The 22,287-nt window shown below is 44.5% G+C and overlaps 1 protein-coding gene across 2 annotated transcripts in view; it reads left to right on the forward strand.

Annotated features, from left to right (window-relative positions):
* BMP7 (bone morphogenetic protein 7) overlaps nt 1–22,287 on the forward strand; it is an 80,013-nt gene that overhangs the window by 40,156 nt on the left and 17,570 nt on the right. For both annotated transcript variants that reach the window (XM_083744514.1, XM_083744513.1), the window contains exon 2: nt 15,217–15,409. In XM_083744514.1, coding sequence (XP_083600640.1) covers nt 15,217–15,409 — 193 coding nt within the window. The remainder of the gene's footprint in view (nt 1–15,216; nt 15,410–22,287) is intronic.

The following is a 22,287-nucleotide window of genomic DNA, read 5'->3' on the forward strand; positions in this document are numbered from 1 at the left end:
ATGTATTGGTTGACTTGTTGCTTGTATAGGATATTTTGTTTTTAAATTTTTGATGTTTTGTTGCCTTGACTCGGAGAAAAAGAGGGTAATTCTTACTCCCATGCATTCTGAAAACAATCCTTTCAGGGTGTCACATGCTTCTCCACTTTTAATTCGGGGAGGAAAATTTGGGAAAACGCTGGCCTACATATTACCACTCCTAGCTGTATCTGTGCAAATAAATGTAATCCTTCTGCACATCACCGTCTGCCTCCCTCTCCTTCATTTGAGGTTCCATCTTCCATTAGATGAGACTCTTAATCTCAGGGTCAAGGGTTCAAGCCCCACGCTGGGCAAAAGATTCCTGCATTGCAGTGGGTTGGACTAGATGACCCTTGTGGTCCCTTCCAACTCTACAATTCTGTGATTCTGTTATTCTATGACACAGGGAGGTACCGCCATACCAGGCAAAGATGCAACACCAGCCCCTTTCACCCTGAGGAAATGGGTTTGTGTGTGAAGAGCAGAACCATACGGACTAGTGACGTCCCATTATGTGATGCTCTGACCATGGCCCTGATCTTCACCAGTTTGGCTGTTTGTGTGCAGGGGCTTCCACAACATTGAAAACCCCGATTGCTCAAGGTTTCCAGTTGCATAGATGCCACTCCCCCTGATGTGGATCTCTGTACATGTGTAGGAGCCCTTTTATGAGATCAACTGAACACACAGACATCAGATGTGTGGTCAAAAGGGGACACTTGACTTTGGTGCCAGGAATAGAAGGTGCACATCTCCATATGTTCTGAGTCCCTTCATCAATTGATATGGTGAACATAGATTTGCCTTTATGCTGGAGATGACAATGCATGGTGTTTGTGCGTGTAATACCTTCTTTTATTCTTTAGACTCCTTTGTCTTTCCTTTGCTTATCTTTTAGTTTCGGGAATTCCAGAACTCAAGGTTTAGGAGTTGGGGTGGGGACAGAGAGATTAAAAGTCCTTCGCAAATCCCTTATGGCGTTTTGGGGGGAAGGAAAGAAGCTGACAGGCAGTGAAATGTGTGCGCACACTCAAAATTGTATGCACATTCCTGTTGGCCTGTTTCCTTCTCTCTCTCTCTCCAGCACACTACCATTTTAAGTGGAAGGAAAGAACTGCTCTGCCCTCTTTCTCTTTGGGTCTTCTTACTGGTGTTGGGAGGAGAAGCCCACATTTCATTATATTTATTTGCTACAAATATGCCTACCCCTTTCAACATAAAGAGAATTGCTGGAGGTGGCTTAACAATACGGCAATAACCATGAGAAAGAGAATTCGTCAGAATGCAAAATTCTAGCCCGCCATAAAAAAGGATGCCCTAGAGAAATGGGCTGCTGGGAATACAAAGATAGCACTAGCCTTATCTCCCAGCAGCAAAGGAAACACCCCAATAAAATATGCCAGGTGACAGGCCAGTGGGCAAAGAGTTTGGTTATTACCACCAGTGGAATGCCATCAAAAAGGGCTTGGGGAGGCAAACCTCCCTAGGGAGGAGATACCAAAATCCAGGTGTCCAGCCATTAAAAATCTCCTCTTTTTTGGCTCCCCACCAGAGGCACTTCTTACATCAGTGGGTCACAGAGGAGAGCCTCACTTGTAGATCTTACTGCCTTGGGACAGGCTTGCAGTGGAGCAAACTGCCCTTTAGATCCAAGACAATACATTTTTTCAAAAGGAATATTTTCATCCTCTTGCCTTACATTTTGAATGCTTAGAATATTGCAGAACATTTACACTGTGGAACTATTAGAATAAGATCATTTTAAAACACACATTGACCTCTAGCAGAAAAGGAAGAATAAATGGTCTACTAAGGCTAGTTTTCAGGGTTTTGAAAAATTGTGCACCCCTTAATGCTGGCTCTCTTTCTTGGGGTTCAGTATGCATTAGCAGTGATATAATGAGGGGTGAGTTCCCATTCCTCTTGGGCTTGCCGATCAGAAGGTCGGTGGTTCAAATCCCCATGATGGGGTGAGCTCCCGTTGCTCTCTCCCAGCCTCTACCAACCTAGCAGTTCGAAAGCATGCCAGTGCAAGTAGATAAATAGGTACCGCTCTGGCAGGAAGGTAAATGGCGTTTCCGTGCGCTGCTCTGGTTTCAGCAGAAGTGGCTTAGTCATGCTGGCCACATGACCTGGAAAAACTGTCTGCAGACGAACTCCAGCTCCCTCGGCCAGTAAAGCGAGATAAGCGCCGCAACCCCAGATTCGTTCATCTCTGGACTTAACTGTCAGGGGTCCTTTACCTTTTTTTAATGAGCAACTAGCTGCTGCAGTCTGTCTCACGTTGGCCGGCAGTGGTCATACCCCCAGTTTTACTGCTGGTAGAATGACTTTGGTTTTGGCTCAGCAAGCAGCAGTCCTGGGAATGAAACTGGTCCATGGTTCCCACATGTCATGTGGTGCTCATGCATAAAGAGGGAAGGTTTTTGTTTGCAATTCCCACTGCACTTGCATTGCTGGCATGAGAAGTGAGAGAAAATTTCAATTACTGGGGTGCAGTCAGACTGGTTAGGCCTTGATGGTCTTGATGAACTGCTCCTCAGAACAGCACACTGTTATTAAAAGATTTAACAGTAGGCCTAGTGCAGTCGATGGCAGGCACAGTTCTGTGGAGAGATCTTGACCACTCAGTTGTTGGAAACCAATCCCATGTAGTCTTTCCAGTGCTTTGAATTACTCTGTGGAACCAAAGACGGACGGCAATAATATTTTATATTCCACTTTCCCACAAAAGCTGTGTCCAACGCACCTCACATAATAGGATAGCAACAATAAAAGTTGTGCATTATTCCCATTGACTTAACTGACAAACTTGTCCCACTGATTTCAGTGGGACTAACAAGCAACTAATGGTTTTGATACAACCCAATGCGTTAGGAAAAAAAAAATAGAAATAGTGTTTCAAAAAGTATTGTATCGGCATTTCCTGCAAAACAGGATGGTGGTCAAGATCTTGGAGAAGCTAATTTTAAGGATGTGTGTGTGTGTGTGTGTGTGTTTTAAATAATCATTATTTTGTTTGTTTGATAATAATTTTTATTAGTTTTCAGTTACAACAATCCAGTAGCCTCATTATAACAATGTCAAATTATACTACAATTAATAATACCAATAATTAAGATGCCAAATTATACAATTTAGGTGGCCCCCCACGTGCTAGAATTAATGGTTTGATGATTTTCTTGGTTTCTGCATTCCAAAGTCTTATAAATTTCAATTACGCTCCAGTCCAGATACCAGTCCCTTATATCGCAGCTGCAGTTTTAACGACTTCCATTCGTATTGACACATTGAATGATCCCTGCACCTACAGATGAAGCATTCAAACTCTCTTCTTCCTGTGTGTCCATTAGGTTTCTTCCTGTCCTTGTAATATATTATGTCTGTCTTTTGTCAATTGTTGCTGTTCTCCAGCATGCCTTGGCCGGTGCTAGCGTCCCATTAAACAGCATCATTCTATTATATCCTACCTTCATATCCAGCGAGCTTAAGGTGGTATAGCTGGCCCTCCCTCTCCCATGTTATCCTCAAAACCACCCTGTGAGTAGGTTAGGCTGAATCATAGAGTTTGGAAGGAGTAACTGGTCCGTGGTCCCCCAGTGAGCCTCATAGCTGAGTGGGGATTTAGACCTTGTTATCCCCTGTCCGAGCCTGACACTCTAACCATTAGACTGCAGAAACTCCCTAAAATGTAATGTCCAGTTACTGTGCTTGCACTGAAAAAGTGGAGGGTGCAACAGGCAGTCACTATGTAAAATGTCTCAGAATGTGGGGGCTGTCTACATGTGTTTCTTTATTGCTGACTGCTCACAATTATCTGGTTATCTGGGCGGTGTGTGGCTTTGTGGAGAGCGTACAGTACGTCTGTCACACTTAAGCAACAATTTCCAACATAGTTGCAAAGAATCATTTTTTTTTAGCTCTGTCGTGATAACTGCGATTGCTAGCAAGTGCCTCTCTTCATTTCTTGACAGTATGGCACTTCCTCTATGCGGCAGCTCACACCAGGGTGGGTTAAAGGTAAAGGTAAAGGGACCCCTGACCATTAGGTCCAGTCATGGCCGACTCTGGGGTTGCGACACTCATCTCACTTTATTGGCCAAGGGAGCTGGCGTACAGCTTCTGGGTCATGTGGCCAGCATGACTAAGCTGCTTCTGGTGAACCAGAGCAGCACACAGAAATGCCCTTTACCTTCCCGCCGGAGCGGTACCTATTTATCTACTTGCACTTTGACATGCTTTCGAACTGCTAGGTTGGCAGGAGCAGGGACCGAGCAACGGGAGCTCACCCCGTTGCGGGGATTTGAACCGCCGACCTTCTGATTGGAAAGTCCTAGGCTCTGTAGTTTAACCCACAGGGCCACCCGTATCCCTTTAGTGTGGTTAGAATGGAGAAAATTCAGGTAAAAACACCCCCCTGAGTTGAACAAACTCTCTGAAACAGAAAGCATCATTGTGGTTGTTTAAGGTTTAACTAATCAAACAAGAAGGTCAAGTAGGGATTTGTAAATAATGCATGTGTTGCTTCCTAGGGTTAATTGTTAATCGGGTAGCACAGGAAGTGCAAGTGGGATGAAGAAGGATACAAGACAAAGCCAAACAAACACATGGGGGGGGGGGAAGAGAAAGGTACCCATTTCAGCCATGAATGGGTGATTATTGGGTTACTTACAAAAGGCCTCTCAGGTGTAATCAATCATTCACTTTATTAGTATGCCTCCTTTCCAGAGTTAAAACCATGCTCCAGGTGGCTTACAACATTCAAAAAGTTACATTACTACACTGCTTGATTGTCAGAAACCTCTAAAGAGGTTTGCAAGAAAAGGGTAAGATAATAAAATGATCACTAAGAAAAACAACTATAATTTAAGATGTACAAAAGTTAAAATAAGTGTGGCCAATTAAAAAAAAGGAATTAAGATTTATTTAATTGGGTAACAAATGTGCTTATTTCCTCTGAGTATGCTCTAAACCACATGACCTGTTATGAAGGGTTTCCTTGCTTTAGTTTACATAAACAAATTTAACATGATTCCAGAACTACTAAAGATAGGGACTGTGCAGGGCACCAAAGTGATTTATTACGAGTTTGCAGAACTCACAAGAGTGTGTGATTGTACATATAACTGGCTGCGTTTGCACATAATTGAACTTAATATGGTTTAAGGTGAATTAGCAGCATGCTGTGCACATTGCTCAAAAGTCCCTGCCTTGCAGCTCCCATCAAGTAAACCATGGACCAGTAAGCCAAAAACAAACCATGGTTACTGTTCCTGGTTTATTTGTAGAGAACCAAACCAGAACCCCTTGTTCTGATGACGCAGCAAACCAAGTCTTGTGGTTTGCTGTTGCCAGCATGAGGAGGAAAGTGGGGACTTCTGAATTGCAGGCACCAATACACTGCTTGTGCCTGCTAAACCATAGTTAAACTCAGTGGTTTTTTTCATGCTCAAGGGTATGTTAAAAAGTGTGGCACTTACTGTAACAACTTCATGATGAGTACCAGCACCTATTTTTCTAGGGGGGGAAAAGCACTGGTTAAACTATCTTTTAACGTGATGTGCGAACCAGGGCACAGTTGCCTTTCCCCCATTTTTTCTCCCCCACTCCCCAAATGTTAGAACTAAAGCAGTATGAATTTCCGGGCAGTTTAAGCCTCCATAATACTTTTGTAGGTCCCATTGGGCTCTTTCTTGACGGTGTAGCATATTTTTCTTTAAACACTTAACTAGGCTATAAGAGGCACTGCAGTCACCTAGCAGATGCTGATTGAGGGTCCATGTTTCCCATAAATTAGTTCTGAAAGGATTTGTTACTTCTGGGTCAGCAAATATATCCAGGGAGCAAGGAGAAATATGGGGCGGGAGAACCAATAAACCCTAGCTGGAAGGGTCTTTGGGGATTTATTTTTTTATTCAATTACATACCCAAACCACTATTCTGATATGTAGCAAAAGATGTTGGAAAGTTAATCTCTGCATTCAAACATATTTTGACTCCTTTTCCCCATCCGTCCTAAAACTTGCATAATTACTCCCAGAAGTAATTATTTTGAACCTATCTGCATTGTCTGTTCCTTTCCCTTCTTCTCTTTCAGTTTTACATATCCACTTACATCCTCATTAATTGGTGGATTAGTAGTTGCTGACCCCTGTGATGCCCCAATGTGCCTTTTTACTATGTCCCAGGAAAGTGAGGATTCATGGGAGATTCTTGCTGGAAAACAAAATACGAAAAATGATCTATTCCTGGATTGGCTATCATAATTTATACCACATTGGATTTAAGAATTTAATCCTGTGATTTCATATAAATTTTTGTCACAGGCTTCAGCCAGTCTCTGGCTGCAGGCAGTCATGTCCTAAGGCTGGACGTGAGGAACCGACCATGAATCCAAAGGATACAGTTTAGGAATGGATGGATCCAGTCCATGTCAATTTTGCTTGTGTTCATTTGCAATTTTTTTCTGACTTGGTTCCACATTAATCTCTGATTTTTTTAAAAAACAAAAATGTCCACAAAAGTCTGTGTTTAAATATTTTGTCACAGAATGCACATTTTAATGTGTGTATTATTTCAAAAAAAAATCTCTTCTATACCTCTATGTCTCTCTATTTCCAACCTTAAATTTAAGCAGTGCTTCCCCCCTCCAAAAAATGTTTAGGGATACTCTCATTTTGACCCAAGAAAATCACCATTTTATAGTTCAAATCAGGAAAAATAAATACAGTAAATGGACAAAAGTACAATGATTCACAAAATGTTTAGGGGTATGCTTACCCCTGCATCCCCCCAGAAGAAAATCACTGAATTTAAGTATCAAACAAAGCATTACAAAAAATCAAATTAAAACTTTACAGATGAAGGTCAAATATAAAGCTCACATTTACAGCAGCATAATTAACCAGAGAACAAAATTTCCTCTTAAATATGAAATGGGTAAAAAAAGAAAAACAAATTCAAAAATACAATGATCTCCACAAAAAGGCATCATTAATAACTAAACAAAGTAACTAAGGTAGAAGCTGCACCCCCACTTCCCCTTGCTCAACACGGTAGGCTCTTCGAGATTGGCCCCCGCATCCAAGAGACTCTCTTCTGCATTCCCACCAACCACAGAGGTAGCTAATCCTCAGCCAGCGAGTTATTTCCAGTAATACTTTATTCAAAATGAAAAGGCATTGGGTACATCTTTTGAGCCAAGAACTGTATCGCAAAATTTGCAGGAGTGAAATACGAATAATTACGGTGCGTCTGGTGCGTCTTATAGAGCGAAAAATATGGTAAAATGCAACAGCGGTTGTGTCCCAGAGTCATATTCAGCAATCAGAGACAGCAGGAGCTTTGTGTTCAAAGAACAAGAAAAGGATGGGGTGGCTAGCTGCAAGGTTGAGGCTGTACCCACGAGAGTGCTCTAGTTTGGCTACCAGTGCCAGCCCCACCACCATGCTGGCACAGCCTCATTGCCATCCTGGCCCCGACCCATCCAGGTAACTTGCAGTGCTGTTGTTGCTGGGGGGGGGGGGAACTCCTCAGCTTCACCTCACCACCCCAGCCTCTCCTGCTGGCACCACAGCCTAGATGGCACCCATGAAGCGAAGATCTGATAGGTTTGCATTTGGAGCAAGGTGCTCATGGTGCAGAAGCCAAGGCGCCAGAGTCTGACCGCTGGGTTCAGCTCTCCCCTGGCCCCAGGCACCTTACAAACCTGTAGTAAACAACTGCAGCACCGGTTGGAACATGCTTGGCAAGAATAGCAACATGTGGGGTTTTTGTGTGACCCGGTAGCCCTGAGCCCGGTTTGCAAACGTTGCGTGTAGCTTAAACGGGTCACCTCCAGGTAGCCAGCAAAGTGGCTTTAAAAAATAAAATTGAATTAAAGATTCTAATTCCTGAACTAGGTATGCAAGAACAGGTGAAGCACTGCAATTGTTTACAGGCCAGCGATTATTGTGGGCTTATTTACGAGCCAGTTCCAAATGTTTTGCAATTAGGAAACTGTCTAGTCATTAGCAGCCTAGACTTTCTGTGCCTACATATAATTGCTCATGACGGATCGTACCAGCAACTACCAAAATATGTTACGAAAATGGATTTTTGACGTTCAGCCAGGCCTAGGCAGAAGTCAACAGCTAGGAATAATAGCGATCTGTCTCACAGGTTGGTTGTAAGTATGAGCAAGAGACGATCTGTCATCCCAAGGTGTACACGGAATTTATAGCATAATTTCGCATGGAGGATTCCCCCTCGCTCTGCCATAATCTGTATTTCAAATGCCACTGAATTGAAACAGCATTGTGCAGTCTGAGGGAGGGCTGCTGGGAAGCTGGGCTGTCACACATGAATAGGAGCACATTAATAATCTCATTGGACCATGACCCAAAACCAAAAAGGGCTTTGCACATTAAAACGTTCTGTTTAAATGTCAAGAAGGTGTCATAAGTAGACAGGCCAGGATAACTGTTTACAATTCGTGTGCCAAGTAATTAACAATATTTGCCATATATAAAATTTTCTTTGCACAGCTGAGAAGAGAGTATCTCACCATTCATCCCAATGCAGTTGTCGTTCTGATGACATGAGACAGGCCCATGAATGTTGATGGCCCCCAGGTCAAGTGTCCAGGAAGTCTGCAGCAATAAGTCCAAAACCACCTCTCTAAATCCAAGCAGATAAAAATCCCTGGGCAAATGAAGGTACAGTGGTACTTTGGGTTAAGAACTTAATTCGTTCTGGAGGTCCGTTCTTAACCTGAAACTGTTCTTAACCTGAGGTACCACTTTAGCTAATGGGGCCTCCCGCTTCTGCCGTGTGATTTCTGTTCTCATCCTGAAACAAAAGTTATTAACCTGAGGTACTATTTCTGGGTTAGTGGAGTCTGTAACCTGAAGCGTCTGTAACCTTAAGTGTCTGTAACCCTAGGTACCACTGTATTTCCCCTGGCTCTTGACCTGGCACTTGACCTTGAAAGAAAGAAAGCTGTAAGGGAATTTCTCTGGAAAGGGTGCCGTGACTGACAAGGCCCTGTCTCTGATCACCAGCCACCTTACTTTGGATGGCAGGGGAACTTGGAGCCTGTTTTTGCATCCGCCAAAAAAAGAAAGAAAGAAAATTCACCTCACCAAATAGAGGGCACAGATTTGCATAAACTTGTGTGTGTGTGTGTGTGTTCACATTTAAATAAGAATATAATTGCAATAAATCTTACCATGAATTGGATGGGTTAAAAAGAGGATTCGACAAAACTCACAGAGGCGAAAGCTCTGAACACTAGGTTCTTGGTGGGAAGAATGCTGCTGAACTCGGGTCGTGTTTGTTGGCTTCCTACAGGCGTCTAGCTGGCTACTGTGAGAACAGGATACTGTGTAGATGGGCCACTGGCCTGATTCAGCGTGGGTCTCTTGTATGTTCTTACCACAGCGGGAGGCAGGTCACAGAGCAGGCGACCGGTTGCCTGCTAAATTAGTTGCCCAAGTGCCCAGGTACTAACTATTTATGGGCAAGTTCAAAGCCCTTTGTGCTCCCTTCTGTTTTTTTTTTTGGGGGGGGGCGTTCTTTAAAATGCACCATGGACTGAGCAGAGAGAGGATGCCTTCAAATAGAGAATAGTCCTCTGCGAAGAAAGGCACATGGCTGCCCTAGTCTGAGCTGCTACCAGACAGTTGACAGTACCAGGCCAGGCAGACGAATGTTACGACCGTCTAAAAGTCAGCTTCCTATGTCAATTTAGCTGTGGGATATTTGTTTTCTGGGAATAGCTGGGAGGAAACTGGTGAGGCCATTTCACTTTGAATAAAAATGTGCTTGCATTGTGCATAGCTCATTTAATCTTCAAAGGCTTTAATAATGAATCTTCCCAGCCCTGCCTGTAAATTGGTGTTGCTGCTTTAGCAGACGAGAAAGTTGGCAGGAGAGTACAATAAGAAGTTTTCCCGTGGGTACATGCGAGTGGTACAATCGAGAGTTGCATCCTGAAAGTTCTTTGAGCAATACGTCCTGAGTCAAATTAAAGAATGGGGTGAGGGAAGCTGAGCAGGGGAAGGGAGGCAGCTATTCTGAAGCCTAACGTGTTTTTCCTCTTCATGCCATCTGCATGTTCATGCAAATGGTTGCATCATTTTTAAAAAAATGATTACCTTGTTTAATGATGATCTGATGCCGCATGGATAAGGTTGCATCCTTGCCCTTGAGAAGAGCCCTGTTGGATCATACCCAAAGGCCTATCTGGTGCAGGATTAGCCAACCAGAAACCTATAGGTCGCCCAGAGGCAGGAGCATGACTGCACAGTAGCACAGTAGCCTTGCGACTTGTAGTCATGGATTGCATTACCCCCCACGGTCTTGTCTTATCCTCTTAAATGGTTTCGAAGTTGGTGACCACATCCTGTTACTTTATGTTGCTTATTCCAGAGTCACTGTCACAAATGAAACCTGCCCTACTTCTAGGTAAAGGTAAAGGTCCTGTCGTGACCGACTCTGGGGTTGCGGTGCTCATCTCGCTTTATTGGCCAAAGCAGCCGGTGTACAGCTTCCAGGTCATGTGGCCGGCATGACATGGCAAACCAGAGCAGTGCACGGAAACGCCGTTTACCTTCCCGCCAGAGCGGTACCTATTTATCTACTTGCACTTTGACGTGCTTTTGAACTGCTAGGTTGGCAGGAGCAGGGACTGAGCAATGGGAGCTCACCCCATCACGGGGATTCGAACCGCCGACCTTCTGATCGGCAAGTCCTAGGCTCTGTGGTTTAACCCACAGCGCCACCCGTGTCCTACTTCTAGAAATGTGTAATTAAAAGATGGGAATAGGTTTAATTTTCTGTTGTTGTTTTCCCCCTGTTATCTGGGGCAGCAGGGTGATCAGTTTTGAAGCTAACAAAAAATTATTAGCAACTTGATCTAGTTCCAGTTTGATTCAGGGCTCTTCCCCTGCTCCCCTCCAACATTAAGAGCACACTGGGCATTTACAGGAAACAGAAAAGCTGTTCATCTTCAGTTGGTCTTCCATCTCTGCACAATGCAGGTTACTCATGTCCCAAGTTGAGGTGGAGAGACCGGCTTGTCCATGTACACTTCTGCTTCTATGGTGAGACTAGATCATTCCCTTATAAGGTTTTTTTTTAATGCCACCATTCCTAAAAACAGGAATAAGGTTTGGGAAGCGTTTCTAGCAACTACGATTCCGACAGTGGAGGTCGAACCTAGCCATTAGTGGCTTGGTTTGAGGGCAACCTGTCTGATAGACTTCAAACAAGAACAGTAATTTATAATCACACCTTTGAAAGTACTGTTGAAAGTGGCACTGGCATGACGGAAGGTCGGAGATCTCAGTGACGATGCCCAGGCAATGACCTGGTGGTGCCAGAGACTCGCAGCCACATTTCAGACACCGCTCCACAGCTGTGGCTGAGGTTGTGTCGGGGTGGATGGGAAGAGAGGTATATCAGCCCAGCAAGAAAGCTCTGTGGTTAGAATGTGTAAACTTCATCAAGCACAGCTTGGAGGAAGAACAGTTGCATTCCCCATAGCAGACAAGTAACAAGTACACCCAGTTAACGGGAAAAGACTGCATGGAATGGCGCAGCCATAGACCTCTGACCTTTTGCTTTTTAAGTCTAATTTTGCACATCCATGGATGAAGGAAGCACATGTTGGCCATTTTCTTTCCCTTTGTTTTTGTCATGCGAGCCATTGCGGCCTTTTAGGCTGTTCTGCATTTGCTGCTGTTTTTAATTCAGTTTAATGGCATGATATTTTGTTGGGTTTTATGATTTAACTGTTAGCTGCCTTGGTGCGACGAGTGGGGTGCAGTCCATTTTTGCAGTGGAAAGGCTGATTAGAAATATTTTAATAAAGAAAATAAAACTTTCGGGTTTTTTTTTCTTTTTGCAAATGCAGAGCAAACAAAATTTGGTGGTGATTTGTGGGGTGGGGGACAGTGAAAATGCAAACCAGTTACTATGGGAGGGAGAAAGTGATATTTAATGTATGTAGGGGTGCAACATGGAGGGAAGGGCTGTAGCTCAGTAGCAGAGCATCACCTTTGGGTACAGAAGGTCCCAATTGCTCATATTTGCAACTGGGGCTGGGAGAGACCCCTGTCTGAAACCCCGGAGAGCTGCTGCCAGTCAGTGTAGACAACACTAAACTAGATGGACCAATGGGCTGACTGTGTGTATAAGGCAGCTTCCTATGTTCCTATGAAGGTTCTCAGGAGCAGACTGCCCAACCAAGAGGCAGAAGCAACAAGATCCATAAAACGATAAGAAGCAAACTGTAAGGGTTTTAACAGAGATGTTGGTGTCATCCTACGGCGTGTTTACATAATGGTTAATTTAGCCTTGAATAAATGAGTCCATCTAGCTCTTCATTAGAGAGTCTGATGCTTGCGATAAGCTTTTATTCTGTGCAAGTATCCTTTGCAGAGGATGGGAACTAGACAGCCACAGAGCCAACGTCAGATGATTCAAAGGTATTACTAAGATCTGTAATGTGCCCTTCAAGTTTACCACCGCTGATGGGTGACTCAAATATTATAGGGCCATTGGGCGCAACGGACACTGGTGCATGAGTCACAGAGGTCATGCAGCTGCCCATGGCAGCCCGCCTAAAAGACAGGCTCATTAGGCATATATTTGTTTGATCTTAGCACTTTCTTCCTTACCTCAGTCCGCTGTCTAGCGCTTGCTTCCTTGCCTTTTCAGTAACTCCATGATCTTTGTAAAGGTGTTTGGACAGCAGGCGGATGTCTATGTCAGTAAGTAATTCTTACTCAAATGCACCTGGAGCCATTAATGTGCATGTGGATGAAGCTAGCGAGCAAACTCAGTCCAGACAGGCTGGAAGTGCTGATGGTCCTTGAGTCATTGGACTTCGGAGGCTGTGCTTGGCCTTCTCTTGACGGGGTTGCGTTCAATTTCACAGCTCGGGAGAGCTGTTTAGGTGCAGCCCTGGGGCATCTGTGCCCAGATGTGCTTTTTATCAACTCTGGTTGGTTCTCCAGCTTTGCCCCCTCCTGGGTAAAAGCAACCTGATCATACATTGATACCTGTGCCTTGGCAACATTAATAATAATAATAATAAATAATTTATATCCCGCCTTCCCCAGCCAAAGCCAGGCTCAAGAGCGTCTAACAACGGTAAAATAATACAGCATTCTAAAAGCAATTCATTATAAAATCAGTTCAAATCAAATTAATGGCAACCATTGGGCTACAGTTCTGTGAAGAATTACCAAGGAGGAGGTCAGGCTGTGTCTTGGCCAAAGGCCTGGTGGAACAGCTCTGTCTTGCAGGCCCTGCGGAAAGATGTGAAGTCCCGCAGGGCCCTAGTCTCTTGTGACAGAGCGTTCCACCAAATCGGAGCCACAGCCAAAAAAGCCATGGCTCTGGTTGAGGCCAGCCTAACCTCTCTGTGGCCCGGGACCTCCAAGATGTTTTTGTTTGCAGACCGTAAGGTCCTCCATGAGACATACCATCTAAATTGGATTTCTTTGTTTGGGTGTCTGCTCATGTGAAAAGGTGGGGAGCTTCCCTCTGTTCCACTATGCCTGTTGCTCTTAGTGAGAGCCTGTTGGATTAAGCCAATGGCCCACTTAGCCCAGCACCAGATGCCAGTGGAAAACCCACAAGCTGGACACAAGCTCAGGAGCCCTCCACCCTCCTGTGGTTTCCTGAAACTGGTATTCAGAAGCATTACTGCCTCCAACTGTGGGGAGCAGAGCGGAGACATCAAGTAGCCTTTGACAGGCCTCTCCTCCATGAATTGGTCCAGTCCTCTTTTAAAGCCATCTAGGTTGGTGGAGAAATTTGAAGTGGGCAACTTCTTCTAATCACCCTCCAGGGTTCTAAATCATGTGGGGAGCCTCCAGGAGTAGAGGAGGCTCCCCGCTCCAGGTGTCACCTTCCAATTGTGGAGGGTGATGGGCACAGCGGCATGGGGCACAATACAGCTTGACCTGTTTATCCCTGCTCTCTATTCCTATGTGTAGTCTTCACGTATGAGCGTAAGGCTGCCTATGGATGGTAGACCGGTTGTTAACTATATTCGCATGTACTGAATGTATCTCACTGGTGCTTAAAGAGTTGTGCTGACTTCTATGCAGGCTGGAGAGCAGCGTTTCCATTGTTCTAGGCATTTTTTGTGACAGGGGATTTCATTTATGCAAGCAGTTTCTTAGCTCTGGGAGCAGTATTGCACCTAAGGTTTCAGATTAAAACTGCCACTGCCTCCCCACTTCCAGCCACTCGACCCTCATATTATGGGGGCAGGCAGGGGAAGTATGGCTTTTTTTTTTTTTTTGCAGTCTTAGATGAGGACTAGACCATGTGATAAATGAATACAGTGGTACCTCGGGTTAAGTACTCAATTCGTTCCGGAGGTCCGTTCTTAACCTGAAACTGTTCTTAATCTGAAGCACCGCTTTAGCTAATGGGGCCTCCCGCTGCTACCACAACGCCGGAGCACGATTTCTGTTCTCATCCTGAAGCAAAGTTCTTAACCTGAAGCACTATTTCTGGGTTAGCGGAGTATGTAACCTGAAGTGTATGTAACCTGAGGTTCCACTGTATAAGGTTTTAACTGCAGTTCATTATTTTCAGCTTTGCATTCTCCTCCATTGTCTGTGTCCACGTTCAGACATATACCACTCTGCTCATATGGAATGAGGCTGCATTTTAAATTGCATTTTAACCTGTATTTTAAATGGGGTTTTTCCCTTTTTTTTTCTTATTACGTTTTTACTGAAATTTTATTGGTGTTAGCTGCCCTGAGCCTGGCTCTGGCTGGGGGGGGGCGGGTATAAATTTATTTATTTATTTATTTATAAATAAATAAGCAAGCAAGCAAGCACACCTAGAAATTCCATTGTGGTGCCTATAACCTAGGTTTAAGGTGCCATTTAGCTCCTCGTTTTCATATCTTAGTTTCTTAATACTTCTGGAGAGCTGGAGTGCACACTCCTTGTATAACCAGCATATCTGCACACCAGACGTGTACCCTCTTAAATATTTTTCTGCAAGAGTAGCAGGTCTCTATACTGTTGGTAGATTCCCTACCCAACCATACCCTACAGTGCCCTCCCCTCTCCCCCATTCTCTGTGTCCACATTCAGACATATACCACTCCGCTCATATAGGATGCTTTATGGTTCGCCCAAAAAGCAAGAGTGCCATTAAGTGTGTATTTTGTTTTTGCAGTGGAGCATGACAAGGAGTTCTATCACCAGCGCAGCCATCGCCGCGAGTTCCGGTTTGACCTCTCCAGAATCCCCGAGGGTGAAACAGTGACTGCTGCTGAGTTTCGGATTTACAAGGACTATATCCGAGAACGCTTTGATAATGAAACATTCCAGATCAGTGTCTACCAGGTCCTCCAGGAACACCCAGGAAGGTGAGTGACTGAGGAAAGACCCCAGCCTGAGCTGGGTGTGTGTGTGTGTGTGTGTGTGTGTGTGTGTGTGTGAAAAGACAAGAGCCAATAATTGCGCAAGTGGCTGGAACAAATGCGTGGCATCTCGTCCCATAGTGCTCATATCTGAATGTGCAAACTCATATTTTTCAGACTGTCAGGAGTTGAGAAGATGCAAAGCAATATGAAAGCTCTATCTGTGATGGTTGTTGATCCACAAAGGCTGTTTCACATATGCAGACTATCCCTTAAGGTGTCAGCTGAGAAGCATACACAGGGTGAACTCATGCAGAGGAATTCCTGGGCTAGCCTATGCAAAAAACGACCAGGATATTAATAAACAACTGAGGGCCACTGGCAATCCAAGAGAACGGTCCTTTCCCGCTGCCCTGAGGTGTGAACAGAGACGGGGGATTTGGAAGGTTGCTAGGGTAACTGGGTGTGAGCTGACAGGAAACGAGTCTTTTTAACTAGGTGTGCTGGGAAGAAGAAGGGGGAAAAAAGAGGAAGAGAGATACATCTTGGGCAGGCTGGCTGAAGGCAGGCTGGGAGAGATGCCTTGGACTCGAGTGAACAGTAAGACTGATGAGTGGCTCTGTTTTCACAGGTGTCTGGCTTGACCCAACTGCACAGACACTGCTGTTATATCTTATAGCTGAGGACTCAAAGAGGGCTTATTAGGCCAGATACTAGAGAGACCCTCCTCGAGACCTGGTTCACCCAAAGCCTTTTCATGCACACATTTGCACCAGGCTTGGTTGGAGGCTCAGAAAGCATGGGCTGGATCCTGACTCCAATCTTGCCAGTTGCCCGACGCTGCTCAGCGTTTGTTGCAAAAGGGGATGTGGAACCTTCCTTCCCCGTGACTTAATGTGACTTTCGTATGGCGTAACTGATTGATTGGCATGCCCTTTGATTTTATTTTGTGTTGCGCCTTCTGCATTTAGGAAACCGGATGAATAACAAATTGAGTTTGGTTGGTGTTTTTCTTGACAAAAAGGAATGATGGAAGAAGTGAGTTGTTTAGCTTGGAAGAAGTTTCGTGATTGCGGATGGTCGTCTTCCAGCACTCGGTCCCACTCTTTGGAGGCTAGAGCAGGGAGCGCTAATCCATTATTGCTGTAGAGTAAAATTATTGGTCACCAGGGTAGGAAAGATCCAAAAGTGTGTGCATATGGTAAGGAGGACTCCCTTTGATCTCTCTCGCTGAGGGTTTCCCCCTCCAGGCCTGCTGTTTGCCCAGGACTATAACTAACTACAGGAAAACAAACGCATTATACAATTTCCCAGGCTGACTCACGGCGTGCAGTGACATGCGTCATGTCGGCATGGGAGCTTTTCTTTCTTAAAGGCTGGAATTCTTTTTCCTGTGTAGGTTTAATAATAAAAGCAGTAGCTTTCAAGAAGTGGCTGCTTTTCTCCCCGTTTCTCTCCCCCCCCCTTTTAAACTTTCGTGAATCGTGGTTTGTGGGTGAAGGAGATGAGTCAAGCAGTAAAGGAAGCATGAGAGCCTTTCACCTCTGGAAATTCCACATCAGATGCTGGTGTTTGAGTCCAAGAGCAATGCTTTCTCATCCCTGCTTCCTGTGGGAGTCCTTCGGTCAGATGTTGGTTATGACTTGAAAGCCCCAGGATGCGTTTCAGTGGCAGAAACCTGGCGAACGAGTTGTGTGGTCTCCTTGATGCAAACCAGTAGAGGGAGGCCTCAAAAGCATTGTCTGTTTCCCAGGCTGGCCTTTTATAAGGGGGAAAGGGAAGTCTGGGGCCTGGACTTACAAAGTGTGTCTCAAGCAACCTCAAAAGATGCCTTATAGCGACGGGTCAAGCTGTTTTTCCAACCAGCCCAATGCTATCTGCTCTTGAGCCCTATTAAACCCTAGGATCTTTCTTGATTGCAAGTCTTTCCCATCAACAATTATATTTTATTTATAAAAATATTTTATTTATAAAGATATTTATACTGCCAACCTAGCAGTTCGAAAACACGTCAAAGTGCAAGTAGATAAATAGGTACAGCTCCGGCGGGAAGGTAAACGACGTTTCCGTGCGCTGCTCTGGTTCGCCAGAAGCGGCTTAGTCATGCTGGCCACATGACCTGGAAGCTGTATGCTGGCTCCCTCAGCCAATAAAGCGAGATGAGTGCCGCAACCCCAGAGTCGGCCACGAGTAGACCTAATGGTCAGGGGTCCCTTTACCTTTATATCATAAAAAACTCAAAGCTGTTTGCAGCAGTATCTATCTATATATATAATAAAACACATAAAAATTATAATCAGAGACCACCAACCAACTATTCCTCTGCATAGCTCAGTTGGTTAGATCATGGTACTGATAACATCAAGGTCGCAGGTTTGATCCCCACATGGGACAGTTGCATATTCCTGCATTGCAGGAGGTTGGGCTAGATGATCCTTAGGGTCCCTTCCAGCTCTACAATTCTAAGATTCTAGGAATGCTCTCCTTCTCTCTATTCTTCTGCAGGTCTTTATATTCTTCTGTTTGTTCCTTGCTAGTTCAGCACCATATCTCTTCCTCTCTTGCATTTTCATGCTTTTTAATCTACTGCCACTTTATGGGACTTTGCCAATTATTTTTTGTTTGTGTTATTCCGCTTCTTTCTCTTAAATGCTTTGAAACTCATTTGTCCCTATTTTGAAAAAGGGGAAAAGAGAGGACCCAAATAATTACCGCCCAGTCAGTTTGACATCAATACCAGGGAAGATTCTGGAGCAGATCATTAAGCAAACAGTCTGTGAGCACCTAGAAAGGAATGCTGTGATCACCAATAGCCAGCATGGATTTCTGAAAAATAAGTCATGTCAGACTAACCTGATCTCATATTTTGACAGAATTACAAGCCTGGTAGATGAAGGGAATGCAGTGGATGTAGCCTACCTTGATTTCAGCAAGGCATTTGACAAGGTGCCCCATGATATTCTTGTAAAGAAGCTGGTAAAATGCGGTCTTGACTATGCTACCACTCAGTGGATTTGTAACTGGCTGACTGACCGAACCCAAAGGGTGCTCATCAATGGTTCCTCTTCATCCTGGAGAAGAGTGATTAGTGGGGTGCCACAGGGTTCTGTCTTGGGCCCGGTCTTATTCAACATCTTTATCAACGACTTGGATGATGGACTCAAGGGCATCCTGATCAAATTTGCAGATGACACCAAACTGGGAGGGGTGGCTAACACCCCAGAGGACAGAATCATACTTCAAAACGACCTTGACAGATTAGAGAACTGGGCCAAAACAAACAAGATGAATTTTAACAGGGAGATATGTAAAGTATTGCACTTGGGCAAAAAAAAATGAGAGGCACAAATACAAGATGGGTGACACCTGGCTTGAGAGCAGTACATGTGAAAAGGATCTAGGAGTCTTCGTTGACCACAAACTTGACATGAGCCAACAGTGTGACGCGGCAGCTAAAAAAGCCAATGCAATTCTGGGCTGCATCAATAGGAGCATAGCATCTAGATCAAGGGAAGTAATAGTGCCACTGTATTCTGCTCTGGTCAGACCTCACCTGGAGTACTGTGTCCAGTTCTAGGCACCACAGTTCAAGAAGGGCACTGACAAACTGGAATGTGTCCAGAGGAGGGCAACCAAAATGGTCAAAGGCCTGGAAATGATGCCTTATGAGGAACGGCTAAGGGAGCTGGGCATGTTTAGCCTGGAGAAGAGGAGGTTAAGGGGTGATATGATAGCCATGTTCAAATTTATAAAAGGATGTCACATAGAGGAGGGAGAAAGGTTGTTTTCTGCTGCTCCAGAGAAGCGGACACGGAGCAATGGATCCAAACTACAAGAAAGAAGATTCCACCTAAACATTAGGAAGAACTTCCTGACAGTAAGAGCTGTTCAACAGTGGAATTTGCTGCCAAGGAGTGTGGTGGAGTCTCTTTCTTTGGAGGTCTTTAAGCAGAGGCTTGACAACCATATGTCAGGAGTGCTCTGATGGTGTTTCCTGCTTGGCAGGGGGTTGGACTCGATGGCCCTTGTGGTCTCTTCCAACTCTATGATTCTATGATTCATTTATTTCATTTTGTGCATTTTGGCTTGCTGATTTCTAATTCTGCTCCACCTCCTTCAGATTAACTTTTAAAGCCCTCTGCAGGTGTTCTGATGCCACATCAATGTGATTTTTCTGGGGTTCTAGAGCATGCAGGGAACCTCCACAAGTGCAGGGGGATATCCATGCTCCATGCAATCATCCTGCAACTCATGGAGAATGATGGACAGGATCATGCAAATGTGTGTGGAGCTAACACAATCACATCCTCCTTTTATGTGATTATTTATTTAATGGTTTTGTTCATTTATTTGCTGCCCGTCTGGCCTTTACCATAAGGTTCCAGGGTATTGGGGTGAGCAACAGTTTCGAAATATAATATTTAAAAAGTTAAAAGCGTATGATGTGTCCTCAGGAGTAGTGGATGGCAACGGTGGGACAGCCGTGCTCACTTGACCTCCTCACAGCCGTGTTGCTCCTGCTGATTACTGAGAAAGTGAAGGCGAGGAGAGTAAGGAGACTGGCACAGTGCAAACACTGTTAGCGGAGTAAATCTAGGGCTCCTACTAGTGTGTTTGCACCGTGCTAACCTTACCCCTCTCCTTCCTGGGGCTCCTTCCTGAAGCAATGCTGACCTGCCATGCAGTCTGCTATTGGTCCTAAAATATGTATCTCAAGTATCGTAGATCAGATGCACAGTTTTTACTAAGTTGAAATCTTGGTCTGTTGGGCAGGTTCTGTTTTTGTTCAGAGCCTAATTTTTTATTCAGTTTTTAGGCATTTCACAAACAAGAGGTACACATTTAAATAGTTAATTAAACCATTAAATAAGAGGTATACATTTATAACTCTTTTCAGATAGTTATTGTTATGTACTGAAGTTCTCACCCTGGGCCAGCAGGGGGATACTGTAGATAGTTATGCAAATGAAGGATTAAAGTGACGTTCAGTGATTGGATAGTTTTAGAAAGTTGTTTCAGTAACGTGGTACTGGAGCTCTATATAAGCAGGCTGACTGAGCCCTTCAGTTCAGTTCTCTTGTGAATGGCCTGTGAATAAACAAGAGCTGTTTGAAGAATCGTTGCGCGTCTGCTATGTCTACCCACTATTTAACAGTTATTGTCTCCTAAAGTGGCTCACCATATTTACTACTACTACTACTGCTACCACCATTATTATTATTATTATTATTATTATTAATTAATTAATTAATTAATTTACCAGCCCTTCACCCAAAGGTCCCAGGGTGGGTAACATAATATTAAGACACAATAGCAAAAACAGTTCAAAACAACTTAACAGTCACAAAAATAAGATGGGTCCTAAAAATAGACACCTCTTGACAAAAGCCAGGGCAAAGAGGTGCGTCTTCAGCGTACACCAGAAGCTATATAGTGATATAGCTATAATGAAAAAGAGTCCTGCCATCAGGTTTACAAACTAAACAGGCAAAACCCACAATGGAAAAGGAAAGTCGGGAAGAAGGTAGAGGAGGAAGATTCAGCTCTTTGAAGCTGGAACAAAGTGATGAGCTACAAACATTTATATTCAGTCAGGCTGATTGCCCCTTGTGGGTTGTTCTTGCCTGAGTAGCAGTTGGTCCCATGATTCAGGAAAGGGTAAGATCGGCCCAGTATACCTGAAGGAGAGTCTCCACCCCCATTGTTCATCTCGGACACTGAGGTCCAGCTCCAAGGGCCTTCTGGCAGTTCCCTCAATGCTAGAAGTGAGGTTACAGGCAACCAGGCAGAGGGCCTTCTCGGTAGTGGCACCCACCCTGTGGAACGCCCTCCCATCAGATGTCAAGGAAATAAACAACTACCTGACTTTTAGAAAACATCTGAAGGCAGCCCTGTTCAGGGAAGTTTTTAATGTTTGATGTTTTATCATGTTTTTAATATTCGGTTGGGAGCCGCCCAGAGAGGCTGAGGAGACCTGGCCAGATGGGCAGGATAAATATTATTATTAGTGAGGTCTTGTTTCTTTGGCTGGTGCATGGGGCCAGAGTGTCCTTTCTCGTTGCTTCTTCAGTCCCCTAGCAACTGGCATTTGGAGCAGAGTTATTTCTGGCAGGGGGCATGGAAGCGACACACGGGAACAGGATGGCGGGGCCTCCCCCTTGCCCCAATGTTATCCCAGAAAGGCAGGGAGTGCCACCCTCCAATGGCCTATTGGTAGAGCATCTGCTTTGCATGTAGAAGGTCCCAGGCTCAAACCCCAGCAGCTCCAGGTAGGGCTGGGAGAGTCCTGGGTCTGAAAACTTGGAGAGGTGCTGCCAGTCAGTGGTCCAATAGTTTCCTTGGTTTCTAAGGCTGTCTCATGAACACACAGCTGGTCTCATCTCTGCCTCTGTTGGAATGATCGCAAAGTAATTAGTTACACAAATATCTATGCAAAGTGTGCACAAGATGTTTGGCAAGATGATACAGGAGAGTCAGCAAAACAGACCGAAATTGAAGGTGCCGTGTTTGCATATCCAATTACCAAGCTTGCACAAACAGCCACAATATCTAGGCTAGTAGTATAAACATAGATGTTGTGGTTGTTTGTGCAAGATTGGCATATATTAGCTCTAAGAGCAGTATGTTTATATGGAACCTTTTATAGTTGGACCAGGCGTCTGAAAGCAGGTTCATGTGGTTCACAGGTTGCATTGTTGCTCTGCCTCTCCTGTTCAGCCCCTGAGATGCTCAGTTTATTAGCAGGGGTGAGGTCTCTCCTCTATATCATCCTATGTTTACTTGTCTTTGCAAATGCAATCCTATAAATGGTAAAAGTTGCAATTCAACGCTGAACGTGTTTTATTTCTCATGATCATATTGCAATATCACAGTGTGCGTGTTTG

Source organism: Podarcis gaigeae (assembly GCF_964106915.1).
Source record: "Podarcis gaigeae genome assembly, chromosome: 6".
NCBI lineage: Eukaryota > Metazoa > Chordata > Lepidosauria > Squamata > Lacertidae > Podarcis > Podarcis gaigeae.